Source organism: Diabrotica undecimpunctata, chromosome 3, assembly GCF_040954645.1.
Source record: "Diabrotica undecimpunctata isolate CICGRU chromosome 3, icDiaUnde3, whole genome shotgun sequence".
NCBI classification, from domain to species: Eukaryota; Metazoa; Arthropoda; class Insecta; order Coleoptera; family Chrysomelidae; genus Diabrotica; species Diabrotica undecimpunctata.
Genome location: NC_092805.1, coordinates 157,077,797 through 157,096,616, shown reverse-complemented (window position 1 = coordinate 157,096,616; position 18,820 = coordinate 157,077,797). Strand labels below are relative to the sequence as shown.

General features: G+C 32.9%; 1 protein-coding gene across 3 annotated transcripts in view; it reads left to right on the top strand.

Annotated features, from left to right (window-relative positions):
* Window positions 1–16,476, top strand: part of Pvf1 (PDGF- and VEGF-related factor 1) — a 56,029-nt gene extending 39,553 nt beyond the window's left edge. The window contains exons 4-8 of one of the 3 annotated variants that reach the window (XM_072527276.1): window positions 6–111; window positions 747–776; window positions 5,284–5,468; window positions 7,159–7,269; window positions 11,830–16,476. In XM_072527276.1, the coding sequence (XP_072383377.1) occupies window positions 6–111; window positions 747–776; window positions 5,284–5,468; window positions 7,159–7,269; window positions 11,830–12,105 (708 nt within the window). In that variant the 3' untranslated portion in view covers window positions 12,106–16,476. Of the gene's footprint in view, window positions 1–5; window positions 112–746; window positions 792–5,283; window positions 5,469–7,158; window positions 7,270–11,829 lie in introns of all 3 variants that reach the window. The other 2 variants (XM_072527275.1, XM_072527274.1) reach the window with 2 other exon arrangements.
* Window positions 16,477–18,820: the final 2,344 nt, after the last annotated feature.

Sequence of the window (18,820 nt, the reverse complement as noted above, 5' to 3'; positions counted from 1 at the left end):
TTTAGATTCCCAGAGATTTTTTGGAAAAATTGGATATGTATGACGTAGATGATATTTTGCTTAACTATATTGAGGGATACGAGGATGACGACCAGACACCATTGTTTTCAAGTAAGTTTCCATCTTACGCTTTTCTATAAATAAAAAACAAGTTAATATCATAATTGTGGATTTGTCATGACGAGATATTATAGTCTATGATTTTGACTGTCTATTTCGTTTTTTTCTGTACTTATTCTGCAGAAGAATAATGTGTATTAGATGGAGAGAGATAGAATCTAATGAGACTAGATTAAAGAGAGATGAAAAAATTATAAAAATTATTTAAAAACGAAAAAGTAACACATATTGTGCACACAAGGCAGTCAGAAGAGTTCAGTTTGTATATCGAGTGATGAAAAATCGGAAAAAACTCGACAAAGATCGTGGAATAAAAATCCAAATCAGTGATTAATAAAGTATCATTTAACTATAAAAAAAAATGTATGTTGGAATAACTTTTCTTAGCAACAGTCAATAAGCTGATTGATGATAATCGACAAAATATTAACATCCGCTAAACGGATAGGGCACTTGAAGAAGAAAAAATTTAGCTTAGCTGGCACAATTGATTTTTATGGTAGACATTACCGTTGTAAAAGTTGATTTATAAATCAATAGCTAACGTAAATTAAAGTTTAATTGTTTGTAAATTTTTGACTGTCGAAGATTTCACAATTGTCTAACTTCTTTCTTGTCTTTTGCAGGTAGATTTGGATCTGACACACAAGAGAGAAGTAAGTTGGGAAAGAGTGAGTGTCTATTATAATACTAAGCACGTTGCTTGGAGCTTGCCGTCTGTATGTACCTACATGTAGCCTTGCAAATTGTGGCGACTGTTTGCATTGTATATAGCATCTTGTAAAGGCTATATCGTGTTATAAATATAGTAGAAGTCACACTTAGAATGTAGTGTTGGTCTTACGGCGCGCAGCGCTGCCGCTCATGTCGGCACAGTGGTAGGTGTATGGTAGTTTGGCGATAGACTGAGAAATCAGGACCGTACGCACTTCATTTCAAAAATCTTTACTCATTAATTTAACTGAGTTAAATAAGAGAATAACCAAAAAAACAAATTAATTCTATAAAAATGCCTGTATATATAAAATATCTAATACCTCGTAAATACTTATATACATATATACAAAAAAATGCAAGTAGTTTACCCTATACGACACGATAAATATATATACATAAAGTTCACAAGAAGATCATAACTGTGAACTGTTCTGGACGTACTGGACGTACAATACTGAAAAAACAGAAGAGCATTTAATCTGAAATATTTCTCGTTAATTAATACTAATGGCAATCCATATCTAAATCGTCCTCATCCTCTGAATCATCTTCTATATTAACTATCACTGGTTCAATATATTCCTGCAAATTGTCCACCGCAAACATTTTTTCTTGTACTTTCTTGACGTGGTTCACATAATTATGCCACAGCTCTTTAGATATGCGTTTTCGATACGAAACGACAACGTTTTCTTTGTCTTTCGACAAGTTTGGAATTAACCTCTTCTCAAACCATTCTTTATATAGATCCTCGTCTATTTCGTCGTGGTAATCAGCGGTTCCCTTCTTGGTCAAGAAAGTTAATTCGGCCTATTTCACAAAACCAGTTTCGCTTCCAGCATGAAGTAGAAAAAACCACGGACATCTTTGGGTTAGCTGGCTTTGAGTCCAGTAGAGAGCCCTTTTATGAAGGCATCTCGTGGATTCTTGATCGTTGTGTCCCTCCATTCCTTTTTAACTGAAGCGCCGACGTTAATTCAAGACTCATCATCGGTATAAAAAAGTTTTACATTATCCTTTTTCCACAATGTTTTTATTTGTCTGAGGTACGTGTCTCCAGGATATGATATCTTTTCTTTTAATCATTATTGAATCTCGACCTCTTTTAGCATATTCAAAATAAATGTCATTTACTAGCCTACGAAATGCGGTTTTTGAAAAAGCTAGTAGGTTCTCATTATCCTTCACTCTGTTCATTATGCTGTCCATGGTTGGTGGTATGTTTTCCAAAAAAAAAGTCGTGGACGATTTTCCTTATTCGAAATTTCACTCCCTCATCGTAAGTATTCTCACATGAATTGGACTGGAAACTGTTTTTCTTCCATTTTTGTACCGGTTTCAGTTTGCCTTGCTGGGCCTCTTCGCGGATGTCATAAATTTTGCGAACACTCACACTGCACATTGTTAAAACTTTTTCCACAGTAATAGTCAAGCAGTCACCATTTTTTAAATTTAGATGATAGTTCACTACATTTAACACCACACGTTTTACTTGCACACTAAGAGTCATACCCTGTTTAAAATTGACGACAGATACTGGCAACGGCTCCAGGATGTAGGTACTTTTATCAGCTTGCGAAAATGAAATAGGACTGACCTCTCATAGTTTTGCCAACGAGTTTTTTGTCTAATGGCCAGTACCCAAATCGAGAAGGAGACATGTTTACTTTGTGTGGACAATGGGGATTAAAATGGATTCGCTTCTCCTAATGACTTTATAATGACATTTTTTCCCAAAGAATGTATTTACAATTGAAGCTATTGAAAATTGATAAATATAGATAACCTATCGACAATGAATTTTTGATATAAGTATTTTATTTTTTTTTTATAGTATTTTTCTTCATGTTATTGGTTAGTTCGACAATGTAACTCTCTTATTTTTAAATCGATGATTGAATCATGCTTAGTTAAAACAATAATGATAGTCTTTTATACAATCTTAGGCAATTGTTGTGTGCGCCTATATTCCAGTGCTATGATTCTTAAATCCGGTCCTGATGAGCCGCTCGGAGCAAACCGGCAACGTGGTCGGCCGTTCTCCCGTAAGAAATACATTGCCTATTTTACCTGCACTGCATTCTAACTGTGGCTTCTACTATAGATAAAATTGTTATGAGTACTAGTTACGTTGTATTTATTATATACATAAATGTTCTCAATATTTTCTTGCTGTTGTTCTGAAGCTATTTTTTCTGACATTTTAATAAAATTCACTGTTTATACTGGGAATTAACTACAATTTTAGTTTAAAATAAGTTTATTTTGACGTTTCAATTTAGACTTCGAGATTCCTTTAAAAAAATCTTTTAAACTAAAACTCTTGTTAAAGCCCAGTAAAAATAGTAAATTACACAATGTTTTCCATTATAGTTGCGTATCAAAATTGCAGGCACTAAATTTTTAAAACGATAATTGAGTTTTAATAGCATTTTTTTTAGAAATTTCTTAGCGCCGAGGAGAGAATAGTAGTACATATAATTTGTATAAATTCTTCAATAACTGTAGCCCTACTCTACTCTCACTCTTACATAAACATTGTTGTACGACACTTGAAGGCCAAAATAGCTCGGAAGAGTCATCACCATTTCCCGGAATTTAGTGTCTACAATGTCGAAACTAAACTATACTAAACTATAATTTCTAGTTGTTTGTCTATGGCTTTCCGCATTTACATATAACTATCACAATCATAATTTATATTTTATTGTTTTTTAATTAGATTTAAAATCACAATTTTTCTGACCAACATGGTTCTTCTTCTGTATATTTTTTTTCCATCTAGTTTTGCGTTCTTGATACCTTACAGTTCGTCATTAAATATATTAACACTAAACAAAACTCTCTTTTAAATACCACCTCTTTTAAGGTAAGTTATTACCACCGCAAATTTATTGCAGCCACGATTAATTTGTTTTTTCGCTTTTATTCCTATAAGCAATGACATCAGCTTATAATAAATATATTTACTTTCCTTTTGAATTAAAATATTTATCTCTCGGGGAACATGAAGAACAGGTAGATCATTATTAATTTTTAACCGGATAATAATATAACCGAATAAATACAACTATAAATTCTTATATAAGGAGGATATTCAGCAAAATTCTGCGAATAAACCACAGTAAGTTACCACAATTGTAGCGAGTGTTTCATGTTTTAATATGTATGGGCCAGTAAAATTGGACGTTTACCCTTCAGAAAAAAATATTTTTGTTGTTGGAATACCGACAAAAGGAGAAAATTTAATTATTATTTAATAAACAAATTGGTGGATTATTACAGAATCTGTTTAATCTCTTAAACATTGACAAAAACCTTATTCTGACTGTTCAAAGACTATATGTTCTCATGTAAGAGATCTCATTTTATATGACATACATTTCAATAATTTGACTGGTCTATTTTTAAACTGTTCAAATGTTTTTGGTAAAGATTTGGGTTCTAGGAAAAATGTAACGTTGTCAGCGTGTATGATTCAACTTGAAGTTATCTGCAATGTTGTAGTTTATATTTTTCTCTTATGGCAAATAATGTCCGAGATCAACAATTTCGTCGCATATTAAGTCGATGTAACTAGCAACAACCCCATTGTTCGGGCTATTGTTCGCCATCTTTTATTGTATCCTATCTGTAAGTCAGTTTTTGATGACCCTACTGACAGGGCATTATAAAACAGAGAACAGAATTGTTTGTAACATTATGAGTGGAAGACGCTTGTGAATAAATAACTTTAATTCATTTAACAATAGAAATTAAATTTAAATTTAAATTTTGTCGATCGGATAGCCAAGCGGGCTGGGCGGCTGGCTTCTCCTTCGCTTCACTGCGAGAGATGTTAGTTCGATCCCCAGCTCGGTGTACAGAAAACAAAAAGGCTAACGCAGCAGTTTAAAATTCTAAATGAATCTGCGGCTTAGTCTAGAGTATGCTGGTATCTGATCGGCCTATGGTGGAGCAGTACGGCAAGAGATAAGGGCTTGCGGCTCGGTGATACTCCTCCATAGATCCCTACCGGAAGGGCGTGTGCCGCCTAAATACCGGGTATATATATATATATATATATATATATATATATATATATATATATATATATATATATATATATATATATTAAATTTAATCCTTGAATCAGAAATAAGTTTGTTAATTTAAACGGATAAAGGGTTTTTCCCAAGAAAATATATTTAAGAAGCATTAGTTTTCTTAATCTTAACTTCTTCATCTATGAAATAAGAAAATAATTTTTATGACAATCAATTCGTTCTAAAATGCTGATTATTGTTTTAATAATAACCGCACGTCTATGACTCGTCGATTTCCTGTCCCCTCAGACCCGCAAAGGTCAACATTGAAATTATGAATCACTCGCTACAATTCTGGTACTAAGTACAGAATAGAAAATGTTTTGTTGATATTAACACAGTAACAATATTTTTTCCGCAGAGGCCGGATATATTCCAGCTAAAGCAGGTTGTAAGCCGGAAAATACTACAGTTCCTCTGGTTAATTCAGACGATCCTTCCATTTTGTATATTCCTAAATGTACAAGAATTGAGAGGTGCAATGGGTGCTGTTCACATCGACTACTTGCATGCCAACCTGTTGAAATCGAAACTATTTCTGTACAAGTAAGTAGCACTTAAACAACGTTCAACTATTTAGGTATGGCTACCTGTTTTCTTCAAGTACTGAAGGGCAAGTTAAAAAATTCGTAGCACTGCAGCAAAATCTGATCTCTAATGAATCAAAGCTCTGATGCACATACAGTTAATTTTCCTGCTCAGTTCCGCTATTTCTTAAGCGTTGCTTCCTCTTTTTGTGGTATGTTGTAGCATACCTCTTCTTCTTTCCACTAATTCTCAGGTTTTCCCTGATATCCAATGTTTGTTCTTTTGGGATTTACGCGGTTTGCACTCTATTTCTGATAAATGTATTTAGCTTTTTAATCCATTTACACATATGCTCCACGTATAGCTTTTACATTGAATACTGAGGTTTTCCATCTTTTCGGCACGAGTATGTAGTCGATTTGATTTTGGTGTCCTTTATTTGGACTAGTACATGTTTAGAGCCTTCTTAAGTGGTGTCTGCTAGACCACATATCTTTATATTTTGTCTTATTAGCTCTTTCTCTACTATGTGAACTTTTCCAGTTTGGAGAAGACGTTTCATGTCCCTATATTCATCGATTTTTTACTTTGGAGCTTCTGTGCTTGGCTTTCTCTTCCAGTCATCCATTTACTACAAGTGGCTGGGTTTCTCACGCATTCGTGCTCGTTAACCCATTTCTCACTCTCTGGTCAGGAATCAGGGCAGTGATGGTCGCTATCCGGATCGCATGGCATCTCTAATTTTTGTATTAGGCTATTTATTCATTTGGAGTGAAATCTGGAAGTTGGAAATTTGGAGGGAAAATAATCAGGTGGTTTCCCCTTGCCTGCCTGATCGCAGTGTTACGGCGGTTGAATCATTATGTGATATTCGCCCGTAAGTGTCTGTTATCAAACCAACAGCAGAAATCATTCCAGTGTAGCCTTGATACAGTAATGATATAGTTGCTGCACTATGCCATGGCCTCAGTTGGTCCACAGGTGCTTATATGGTGAGACCTTATTCACACCTATCCTACATATCTGTAGGACATTTCCCTATCAGTCACTGGGACGCGCCATGTCGGGGTTGAAGACTCCCCCGCCCGTCTGTCCCTACTGAATTCAGAACTTCTCCTCTACGCAAGCTGGGACGAACACGACATCCACACAGATTCTCTTAAAAACAAACAAATCTCTTACCATGAATAATCGATTTGATCAATTGATATTTTTAATTTGACGATGCTTGCGTCTACATAACAAAATGGTCATTTTCTTTATAGTTGCTGTATCCGTAGTTTAGTTCGATAATTTTACATTATAAAAATAATTTTAATTTTTTTATTGTAAATTACAACATTTTTGTGTTCAATATTTGAACGACGTCAGTATTTATTTTCTTTCAGTACCCTTTTCTGTCATTAAAGTAAATATTTTCCCAAAAATTTCAATGGATTGTATGTCGTTATATTGTACTTCTATACATTCTCAAACGTTTCGATAAATAATAATGTCGACATATTGATAAATATTAAAAAAATGAAGATCGTCGAATCTTTTGGTAGGAAACTTTTCAATTATGACAATATAATTCATTAAACATAGATTATGCTCTTTGATTATTACCTTGAGAGGTCTCCTCTCGAGACAATCCAGCTATTACGATGTGAAGAAAGAAAAAATTGGTAGTTAAAATATTTTGAAAATGAATTATTTTGTTTTTCAGGTGATAAAAGCTCAATATACTGGCGACAAAAAGATGCGATACGTGTCCAAGGAACTCATTCCATTGGAGAGGCATTTAAAATGCAAATGCGACTGTAAAGTAAGGGCAGAGGTAAATAATAGTCATGCTTTAGCATTGTTAATAACTTCATTTTTCTAGCAATGCTTTATTAATAACGAACACAAAAAAAAACAGCGAAGAAAAGTTTTCATCGTTACGATTTTGTAGATCCAATAGTAATTTATAGGTACATACTGAAGGGTTGCTAACAAAACTATTCATGTAATCACCCAAGATCTCCGAACAAATTCCTTTTGCAAAAATTAGATTTTGGACTGAATATGACTAACAATATATATATATCTACTAAGGCGAAGAACAGGACTTAATTACACAATCTGAAAAACCTCCTTGTTCAAACTGTAGTTGTGATTTATCAGTAAAACATATATTGCTATCCTTCATATCAAATTTATAGACAAAATATAACATATCTCAGACCTTACACACATATACTAGGAAAAATTGTAGTAAAACTGATTGTAATTTATTATATTGTATTTAACTTATTGTATCACTGCTAATAACCTACAAGATTGATGCGGTAAATAAAATAAAAAAAAATCGATGAAGATGAAGACAGAAATATCACAATACGTTGCCTTAACAGCACATTTTGAAATATGCAAATCTCTAACGAACACACAAAGATCACCTGCAATGAAATGACTGTGCACATAGGCATACGAGTTTAGTAATTTAAATGACCATTAACAAAAACTTGACAACAAAAGATAAAACAAAAATAGAGACACCCATAAACTAGAGAAGTGTAAGTAAAGATATCAGAGAAAAATATAGTCTTTGAAATGTATAGTCTTTGATAAAGTAAATTTACATGACGATCTGATGAAGGTAGTTGTATATATGCTATATTTACCATTCATAATAATTGCTTTCGGCATAAAATAAACAAGTCAACATCCAAATGGCATTATATTAAACGCATTGTTATAAGATAGGCAATGAACTTTTTTTAAGTCTTCAGGTTTGTTCAATACTTCATTAACTGTTAGATTTTTTTTATATTTATTTTTTATTTTTAACATGTTTCCAAGAAACCCTTCAAACCTTCTATAATTACCTACCAACCGGATTTTACTCTAAAATTTGTAGAATTTTATTTTTTTTAATCTCGATTATTTTTAATAAAAAATGCGCCTGGTAAATCTTCTCTAGTCATACCAGCGTTTTTTATATGTCTAAATGGTTGTAGATAACAGCGAAACTATAGGGTAACATTCGTAGGTACTTAATAATGATGTAGAGTTAGTAAGAAATACTGAAAGGGAACACTGGAACACTGGAGACAAGAAAAAGGTTTAAATCTGAAACAGTATACATCCCTGTGAAACTAATTTTTCGACTGGTCAAAACTCCTTTTCCCTGTGAAGATCTCGGTCAGGCAGGGCCGCATTTAGGTCAATTGGCGCCCTAGACAATTCTCTAGTAGCCGTCCTTCAAACATGTACCATTTTTGCGAAAAAAAGTTGCAAGCAGAATTTTTTATTTAAATAAGAATACATTAAAAATGAATTTAAATAAACTACGATGTTTATATACATATAACAGAAAAAATTGTCATTTTATTTCGATCACATCAGAGATTTCTTCCTTGATAAGGAATTGTTCTTTTAATTTTTATATACAAATATCTTTTTGTGTAGTATTTTTGCCGTCCTCTCATAATTGGCCGCCCTAGGCAACTGCCTATATTGCTTAATGGATAAAGCGGCCCTGTTGTCAGTTCATTTTCGAATAGCACTTACCTTTTTATTGGAGAAGTTTGAGATTAGTTTTATATCCTTACCATCGATTCCTGATGTTTTTAGGATATTGATTAGATTTCATGGCTAATCTCTGTGCTTTTAACGAACTGAGGACCAATAATACATTTTTCGACCATAAGCTCCAGTATAAATATACATTTAAAAACTTCAGGGGGCATAAATCTATGATTGACTTTATAGTCACTAATAGAAAAATCGACCCAAAGCAGATTCTAAATATCCGAACCTTAAACTCAGCAGACGCAGAGAGTGAACACAAACTAGTACTAGCAAAAATAAGAATGAAAATAACACCAAAACATTTTCTACGGGAAATCACCGATGAAAAATTCAATGTAGAATCACTGTAGAACTACTCTATAAGAGAAATGTACCAAAGAAGCTAGCACAGAAGATACAGCTAAAACAAATAGACGACATCGAAGATATAAACGCGAGCTGGGAAAAAATTAAAAACAACATTGAATACGCAGCAACAGAAGCTCTAGGGAAACGCAAAGTCATACTGAACAAAAGAAACAACAACAATACACCATGGTTCAGAAAAAAAATTAAAGAGAAATTTAAAGAGAAGCGAGAGGCCTACACGAAGTACAAAACATTAAACACTCCAGAATCTCGAGACACCTATAGAAGAATACGAAATGAAACAAAGAACAAAAAATGAACACTAGGAACAGTTTACAAAAATGTTGGAAAGCGACTTCTACGGTACACAAAAACAAATATGGAAATTCATAAGAAACCAACGGAAAGAAATGGCAGAATTGAAGGAATACAATAATATACCAGCAAACGAATGAGAAAGATACCTGACGGAACTGTTTAAAGGAAAGCAAAATAATAATCAACACAATAACGTACCTGAATTAAGACACGAAATAGAAATCAGTTTTCAGGAAGTAGAAATATCCATAAATTCACTCAAAAATAGAAAGTCACCAAGACCAGATGGAATAACCAACGAGCTTCTAAAACACGGAGAAGAAAATATAACCCGAGAGATGACAAAAGTTAATATTGCACTGCAAGATACCAGACGCATGGAGAAACAGCATAATGATGCCAATGTTTAAGAAAGAAGATAAAGAAGACCCCCACAATTATAGAGGTATTAATAAATCTATTGAACAACGCACTTAAGCTTACCACAAAAGTCCTAACCAACAAAATCAGTAAAATAACAACTTTATCAGATGAACAACAAGGATTCAGATCCGAAAGATCCTGCGTAGACGCCGTATTTGTACTAAGACAAATCGCAGAAAACGCTATCGAGTACAATAAACCATGTTTATGTTTTATCGACCTGACAAAGGCTTTCGATCGCATCCAAGTCGAAGACGTCTTACACCTACTGTGTAAAAGAAACATACCAATCAATATTATACAAACCACTGAAAACATCTACTACCATAATCGAATACAGGCAAAGATAAGTGGAAAACTAACACAGTGTATACCAGTACAAAGCGGAGTCAGACAGGGTGACTCGTTAAGCCCACTTCCCTTTAATATAATAATAGAAAATAATACAAGCAGTACGTAAAGGCCATGGCTACAGAATGGGGAACAAAGAAATCCAAATAGTATGTTATGTAGACGACGTCGCATTAATCGCCGAGACAGAAGACGAGCTCCAAAGATTAACACACATCTTCAATACAACAGCCAAGAAATACAGTATGATAATATCAGCAGAAAAAACCAAATGTATGACAACATCTAAATACTCACTACGATGTAAAATCGAAATTGATGGAAAAATAATAAAGCAAGGTTTAGATATCGGGGAATAGACATAACTAGTTACGGAGATGGTGAAGAAGGAGTACGACAACAAAGCTTAAAAGCTAGTAAAGCGGCGGGATCTCTTAATGACACAATCTGGAAGAACAAACACCTAAGACAAGACACAAAAACAAGAATCTATAAAGCAGCAATTAGACCTATATTAACATACTCGGCGAAGACAAGACCTGACACATCTAAAACGAGACGACTATTAGAAACAACAGATGAAAATACTTCGGACCAATATCAGGGAAAAGTGTGTTGGATAGGGAGAGAAGTGAAAACATAAGAAGAGCATGTAATATAGAAGACATAAATGGATGGGTGACAAAACGGAAATGGGAGTGCAATAAACACATTAGTAGAATGGCTACCAATAGGATAGGATAGTACGAATAGTACGAGATAAGTCACCAAATGGACGAAGAAGTATTGGCAGACCAAGAAAAAGATAGTGCGATAATTTAAACAATTTAGGAGGCTAATATTGAAGAAGAAACAGGCTTTAAAGCCTACATACAAGAAGGAAGAAGAAGAAGAAGATTAGATTTCCATGTGGTACTTTGTTTTCATTCAGAAATTTTAATTCTTTTTTTGCTTCATTTCCTTATGAATTATTTATAGTCGTTTATTGATATTTGCAACGAATAGATTATGATACCAGAACACAGCTGTGCCTGAATATGCTTTTGTAGAGGTGATAGAATTTCGAAACGTTTGCAGAATTGAACCAGGCTTTTTGCTCTTGTGTTTTTTGTACCAAGACCATATATTCCTACACAACATTCTCGACTGTACCTTGAACTATTTTGACGATAAAATCTTAGTTAAGATTAAAATAAGAAGCGTGAAAGTTTTACACCCTGGGATAAATCGTCTTATTTATGCTGTATATAAAGATCGGTCTTATATTTATTTCATACACACTTGTCAATATAGCTTATCCTAGATGTGATTAGTAACGCTTTACTTGCGTATAATTAAGTAAAATAAACCAAAATTTACTTATTTCAAAAATATTTTTTAGCATTGCCTTCCAAACCAAGTATACAGAAAGGACGAATGCGATTGTATTTGCACAAACACAGACGAAGAGAACAAATGTTACAGGGACTACGAGAAGAAAGAGTGGGATATCGACACTTGCTCCTGCAAATGTAGAGGAGTATACGAATGCTCAACGGGATCCGTTTACGACCACAATGAATGCAGATGTAAAACCGCGCCAAAGAGAAGATACGCAGCTTTGGAAAGACGAGCACACAATAGAGAGAAGCTACATGTTGATCCTTTAGACCTATAAGTAGAATTTGATTTGTAAAATTATTTAATATATTCATGAAAAGAATATTTTTTTATCTCATCAGAATTCAGAGCTTTCCAAAAGTAGTTTTGTTGTGAGTTATAAAATTATATGAGATGACCCATTAGTGTTACTGGGAACACAATCACGTATTTTCACCTGGTTCCTAAAAAAACTGATACGACACTTGGTAAGATTTGATCGTTTTAAGTAGTGTATTTGATATGTCTGACATTATATTATATTTATTATAACAGACAAATAATAAAATAAACAAACAAACAACAAACAATTGATTACATATGTTAATTCATAAATTGTAATATTTATTAAGGTCTAAATTGTCTAAAATATCTATTTTGAATTCCTGCATTGTATAAAGAATATATAAATTATGGATTTTAAATAAAATAGGGTTGCTGTTATTAATTTTATTATTATTAAGGAATAAAACAAACGACTTAACTCAACAATATATTAAAGCAAGAATTGTAACCAAATTAAAAATAACTGGGCACTATCAGAGGCTGCAAAACATTATAACATAAGCAGATCCATAGTTTTTCTGTTAATAAAAAATGGAGGGAACAAGAAACTCTAGAAAGAAAGCAAGGGCCTGGAAACCCAAAACTATACTAAATTTAGTTATGTAAATATGAAATTAATATTTTGTAATATCTCCATTAGTATTGATAACAGCTTGTAGTCTTCGATCCATCTGCCTGAAAGGAACTATGAAATTGTCTTCTTCAGAGAGCTCTTTCCAAATCTGTTGTATACCGTGCTACAGCTCATCAGCATTTTCAGGTATAAAATTACGCCGATACAACCGTTTTATAATAACCCCCCACACATTTTCGATTGGGTTTAAATCTGGACTGTAGCTGGGCCATGGTAAGGTTCCGATGTTGTTATTCTGGAGCCACTGGTGTATTATATTTACAGTGTGAACAGGACAATATCTTGTTGGAAGATAAAATTATCTTCTGGATACAACTGTTCTACACTGGCAAACATGGTACTCGCTTCGGCGGTACATATACTAAAATTGGAACGATACACACACACTGGCAAACATGATGTTTTCTAGAATATTCAGATAAGTCTGCCCAACAAACCTGCCATCAATACGCCATACAATTCCCATTCCTCTAGATGAAATGCATTCCCATACATTGGCGCTAAAATGACCAGCTGCTCGATATCTATCAATATATAGAGGATTAAATCTATTATTATCTGGTCTATACACCCCAATTTTGCCCCTTTTAGAAGATTGAAAAATTTTCTCATCTGTAAATATTACCGTGTCCCAAAAATCCTGATTTTGTAGCTGATGGTTTAAAGCAAATATAAGTCTTGATTGCTTCTGTTGTGGTGTAAGAGCTTGTTTTTTTTTGCTGCAGTTCGGTACCTAAGACGCGATGCTAATTCTGCGCCAAGTTGTTGTCTTTCTTCCCGGAAGCTGTGACATAATTCTTACAGTTTTCGCATCTTCAAAAGGATTCTCTTCTAATCGCTCCAAAGGCGTACGATCTTCATGAGTGATAAATATTCTTGGTCTTCCAGAACCTTGCTTTCTTTCGAGAGTTTCTTGTTCTCCCCATCTTTTATTAATATATTTTTACTACGAGGTCATTGACACGATGACAGTATAATACAATATAAGGTATATACAGTTTTACATTTGACAATACACAGTACATAAAACACAATACTTATTTTTTACAAATTTAACCATTACACATAATTATTAAACAGAGTTTACTAAGCACTTTAATGTCTTTTAAATATTTAAACAGGTTTACAAATTTCTGAGTTTCACTCAATATTTCTTTAATATTATCTCCCAACTGGTGTTGTTTTCTTTTAGCAGAAAGATGCGGACATTCTTCAAGGAAATGTCTGACTGTTAAGGGACTGCTGCAATGGCCGCATGCAGGTGGATCGGTAGATGCCATTAGAAAGCCATGTGTAAGACGAGTGTGTCCAAGTCTTAATCTTCTTAGAATAACCTTGTGTCTTCTGAGCATAGGTGGTAGCTCTAAGGAAGGTATAACTGGTTGTATATCGTGTAAGTGACTCTGAGTTGTGTTTCAAATAGCTTGCCATTTGTCATATATTATACGCTTTTTAAACATGTTTTAAACATTTTTATTAATATTAAAATCTGTTGTTCTGCTTATATTAAAATGGTTCGCTACGCCAGATAGTGACCAACCATCTTCTAATTTCGTTACAATTCTTGCTTTTAGTTAATTTGCTAGCATCTGGAACCATTTTTTGAGGTTGAACAGAATAAGTTATCTGACAAATTGTAAGATTTGACAGTGACAGTATGTAAATAAGAAGTATTTATCCTTCAAAATACACAGCTCAATTTTCTACAAAGGCGCAAAATTTCTGGCCAATGCTTTTTAAATGCATTTATTTTTTTTCGAATCCTGAGAAAACTAATAAATATTTTTGAAAAATTTAAATGCAGATTGAAAGACTACATTATTACCGAGGGCAGAAAGTCCATTATAATAAGCAAAAAGTTTCTTTTGAATTAGATATTTGAAATTAAAAATCACACTTAATTTTCTCTTTTTTTTTTTTCACCCCTGTAGCTTACTAAAACAAACGTTATAGAAGTTGTCAAGGACTTTCAGCCCTTAGTAATTATGTAATCTTTCATTCTGCGTTTAAATTTTTCAAAAATACTTATTAGTTTTCTCAGGATTCGAAAAAATGAATACATTTAAAAAGCAATGGCCCGAAATTTTGCGCCTACACTCTTAAGAGTCGTATCAGTTTTTTTGGGAACCAGCTGTACATACCTACCTATGTCTACTGGACAAATCTATTATTTCAAAAATGCAAAATCCCTTATTCCGATTTTGATAACAACATTTAAAATTAACGAAGTTATAAAAAAAACCTATATAATATTTTCTATTTTCCTTATCAATTATCAGGTTATCCTAAATAATACTTCTGAGTTGTACTAAGGTGTAAAACTTTCCAAACAAACTAATAATTACAACCAAAACCACACGAAACAAAATAAACAAAGTACAATAAAACAATGACCCAAAAATATTAGAATTAAATTAGATAAGAAGGAAATTATTTTATTAATGCTTTAACACGTCCACTGCTTGTAAAAAAAATAGAAACTATCAATTGTGGCCAACTGTACATTAGACGTGTCTGTTGATGGCTCCAATCGTTGCCACGCACAGGTAATAAGTTAACATAAGAAGTATTGTACGAAAGTGTGATCCAATGAAAGTGTCTAGCAAACTTTTGCGGGTTAGAAGTTTATATGGCAATTTACTGGATGTGAAATGATTTTCTGTCCATAATGAAATAATTTCATGTATAATAATCAAACTTCATTTAATGATGCTAAGTAGAGAACTGTAAAATTATTTATTAGAACCAATCCTCTATAAATACAGCAAATGGCATTTATGATGTTTGTGTTATTTGCTATAGAAACAAACTTGTGCACACCAATGTTTCATTGCCATGATCCGCTAAAATCGTTTTTTTATATCATAAGTCTATTATATATTACACACAGATGTATGGGAACTGCAGTTTAATATCGATTTGACTACTCGGTGATTTTACATTACTTTTCGAGTCCACAATATCTTTTGGTTTTGTGTTTGTGGTGATTCACTTCTCTACAAATTACATATTACGTAAAGTGCGTTATATGTAATTGGTTTGAATCAAATCTATACTTGTTATTAATTTTTAAAATATTAGACTAATAGTTTTCCTTAGGAGCATAAAAATCCATAAAAGAATGTCATTCTAGCAAACTTCTGATAAATGTAAAGCCTGAAACATATATCATAAACTGACAACCTTTCATTAACGAATTGATTTGTTTTACTCTCTGTCGACGTACTAGAATTTTTAATTTTCATTAGCAATAAAATATTTGATGTAGGAAGACTAGGGAAAATAAGCTTAAAATGTATAATGTTAAATATCTTATTGGTTTCACGTTTCTAATAATTAAATCGTAGAAATGATACTTATACACATACCCTATATTGATCTCTGATTGCTTCCTTTGACTACAACTTTTCAAAAGAAGTTGAGAATTATATTTTTTATATTCTATTGAACGCGCCATGTGAAGTATAATTTGTTTGATATGTTGGTTTAGTCTAAATATATGTATGCTTTAATTAGAAAAATTACAAAATAATAACATATTTTAAATACAATTTTGACAAAACCAAAATGTTTAATATGTCAGTTTCAAGTGTTTAGTAAAAAAATACATTTCTGTACTGATTAATTGTATGTTATATTGTGATATTACATATATTATATATTTAATTTTCAAATAAAATGATAAAGCCAAGTAGATCTATTATTTTTCGAAACTGGTTAATTTATTCTTGAATTAAACGAGGAAAGGCGGGGGCTTGATAAAGAAGGAGATCTTTATTTTAGACTTTTACAAGTATCTTCAAGGAATGGGATCCTTAACCGGAGAATTGATTTGTAAAGGATGAGATAGTAAGATGCAGAGGTTCCGGAGATGACGCAAGAGATCTTCTTTTGCGTTAACTCCAGGAGGTTTGGTTTTGAGCTTTTTCGTCTTTATTTTTTGTAGTCTTTTTGTTATTTCTATATTTGTCTGAGATTCTCCTTATTTTTTGCGCCATGCAAAGGTGTTATTCTCGGAGTATCTATATATTTTGGAGGGGTACCATCTTTATTAAGCATAACAACTTTAAAAATGTTTCTTCAATAGATCCTCCAGGGATCTTCTTAAATTTCGTATACCTTTTAATGTTAACTTCATTTCTGCCGTTTTCTTCTATTACTTTGTTTACTGGTTCTAGGCCAAGACTTACTGCCAAATATGACCATTTACTAATGAGTACCAATGCAAACTTTCATAACTTCTATGAACAGGTATGCTCGAGAAACCTTCCAATTACCAGATCTTCGAGAGCTTGTCTGTAGTGGCGAATTATAATGTGTTACAAAAATTGTTCATTTGCTGCTAACATTTCTGCTGCTAAGACAGTTACTCAACTCAGCAGATGTAGCATCATCAACATCATTAACAAAAATCAAAGTCGAAGAACTAAATACGGAATCCACGGAATACTTATACAGAAAAAGAATATCAGAGAAGATTGCTGAGAATAAAATATTGAAAAACAATAACATCGAGAAAAGCTGAGAAAATTCAGTAGGAAAGCTCGAAACATAAGTGGAAGATCAAGTAAATAGAGCAAACAGAGCCTCAGGTTGCCTAAATGAAACAATATGGAGAAATAAAAATATCGGAAAAGAATGTGAAGGAACTAATGGAAACAATTTAATATGAATTCTCACACTTTCCTTAATATCTTCTGCAATTTTAATGGATCTTACAGTATGGTGTCCCCGCATATTCTTTTCCAAAGTGCCACTTTCTCCAATTTTTTTCAAGGCAGTCGTAAGCCAGGTTTCCGATATAACCAGCATGTTAAAAACATCATTTTACAAATTTTTATTATTTTATTCCGAGCAGAAACTTACATTCTCGGGAAAAATTGCGTCTTGACTAGGTTTTCTTTATTACCTATTTCTTTTCTGTTTGATGAACACATTTCGTAATGAAATCCCATTGTCTGGTATGATCTGCTAGTCCCCAATAATTTTCAAATATTTTTTGCCTCTTATTTTCCGAGCACCCATTTCTGCAATTCTCGCTGCATGGTGCTTTCATGATCCTAGATGGAATTACTTGGCTTGGTCTATTTTCATGTTTATTTCCTACATTAAGTTCTTATTTAGTCTTATTGTCTTTCCACTCCTGTTGATTTCTTACATGATTCCTTTTTTTCGTGTTTGGCATTGCCATTTTTCTTTTTAGTTTATATTTATTACTACTATGTTGTTTTTCACCATATGATTCAGCATTATCATCAGTAGGAACATAATGTGGTTCCTCATCAGAACAGTCGGAATTTTCGATATCATGATAGTTGAAATGACATTGCTTCTCTGCATAATTAATAATTTTATTCAACACCTCAGTTATCACGATAGAATTACTTTCTAACTTCAAACACTCTTCACACAAAGCTCAAGCAAATATTTATGTAGGTCCATAACCTCAAAAACTTATTCACGAAAATGCAAAAAGTCAATAGTAACTCGAAGAAGACACAGCACTATCTAGACATTTTGCAAAGAAAACTGTAGTAACTCAATATACGACAAATATTATTTAAAAATTATGATGATTATGCAGCGAAGATTACAGTAACTCAACTTAATGCAGTGTTCGTTGAAAATGTAGTAGGTTATTTGAGATACTATAAAACTGATATGTGTATTTTAAGTTGCCTATACAGCCGCTAGATTTACAATATTCTATGTTACAGCTACGTATAGAATAATTCAGAAGAAGGCAGTAACTCCAATTATATAAAAATTGACTTACTACAGTTTTCGTTGCATGAGTCGAAATAGAGTAGTAAAGACGGCAAGAGACGGTTCTCCAATAGGAAGACTATCAGTGGGAAGACCAAAAAAACGATGGAACAACTTACTGGATACATTGAAAAACAGATACAATAGTTAATGTAACAGACAAGACAATATTTGTGATATCTAATTTTTATGTAAAATCTGCTGTAGCTTAGATTCCGTACCATACTTATTTTTCGAAGTTCTATAAAAAGATCATCTTTCACTATCA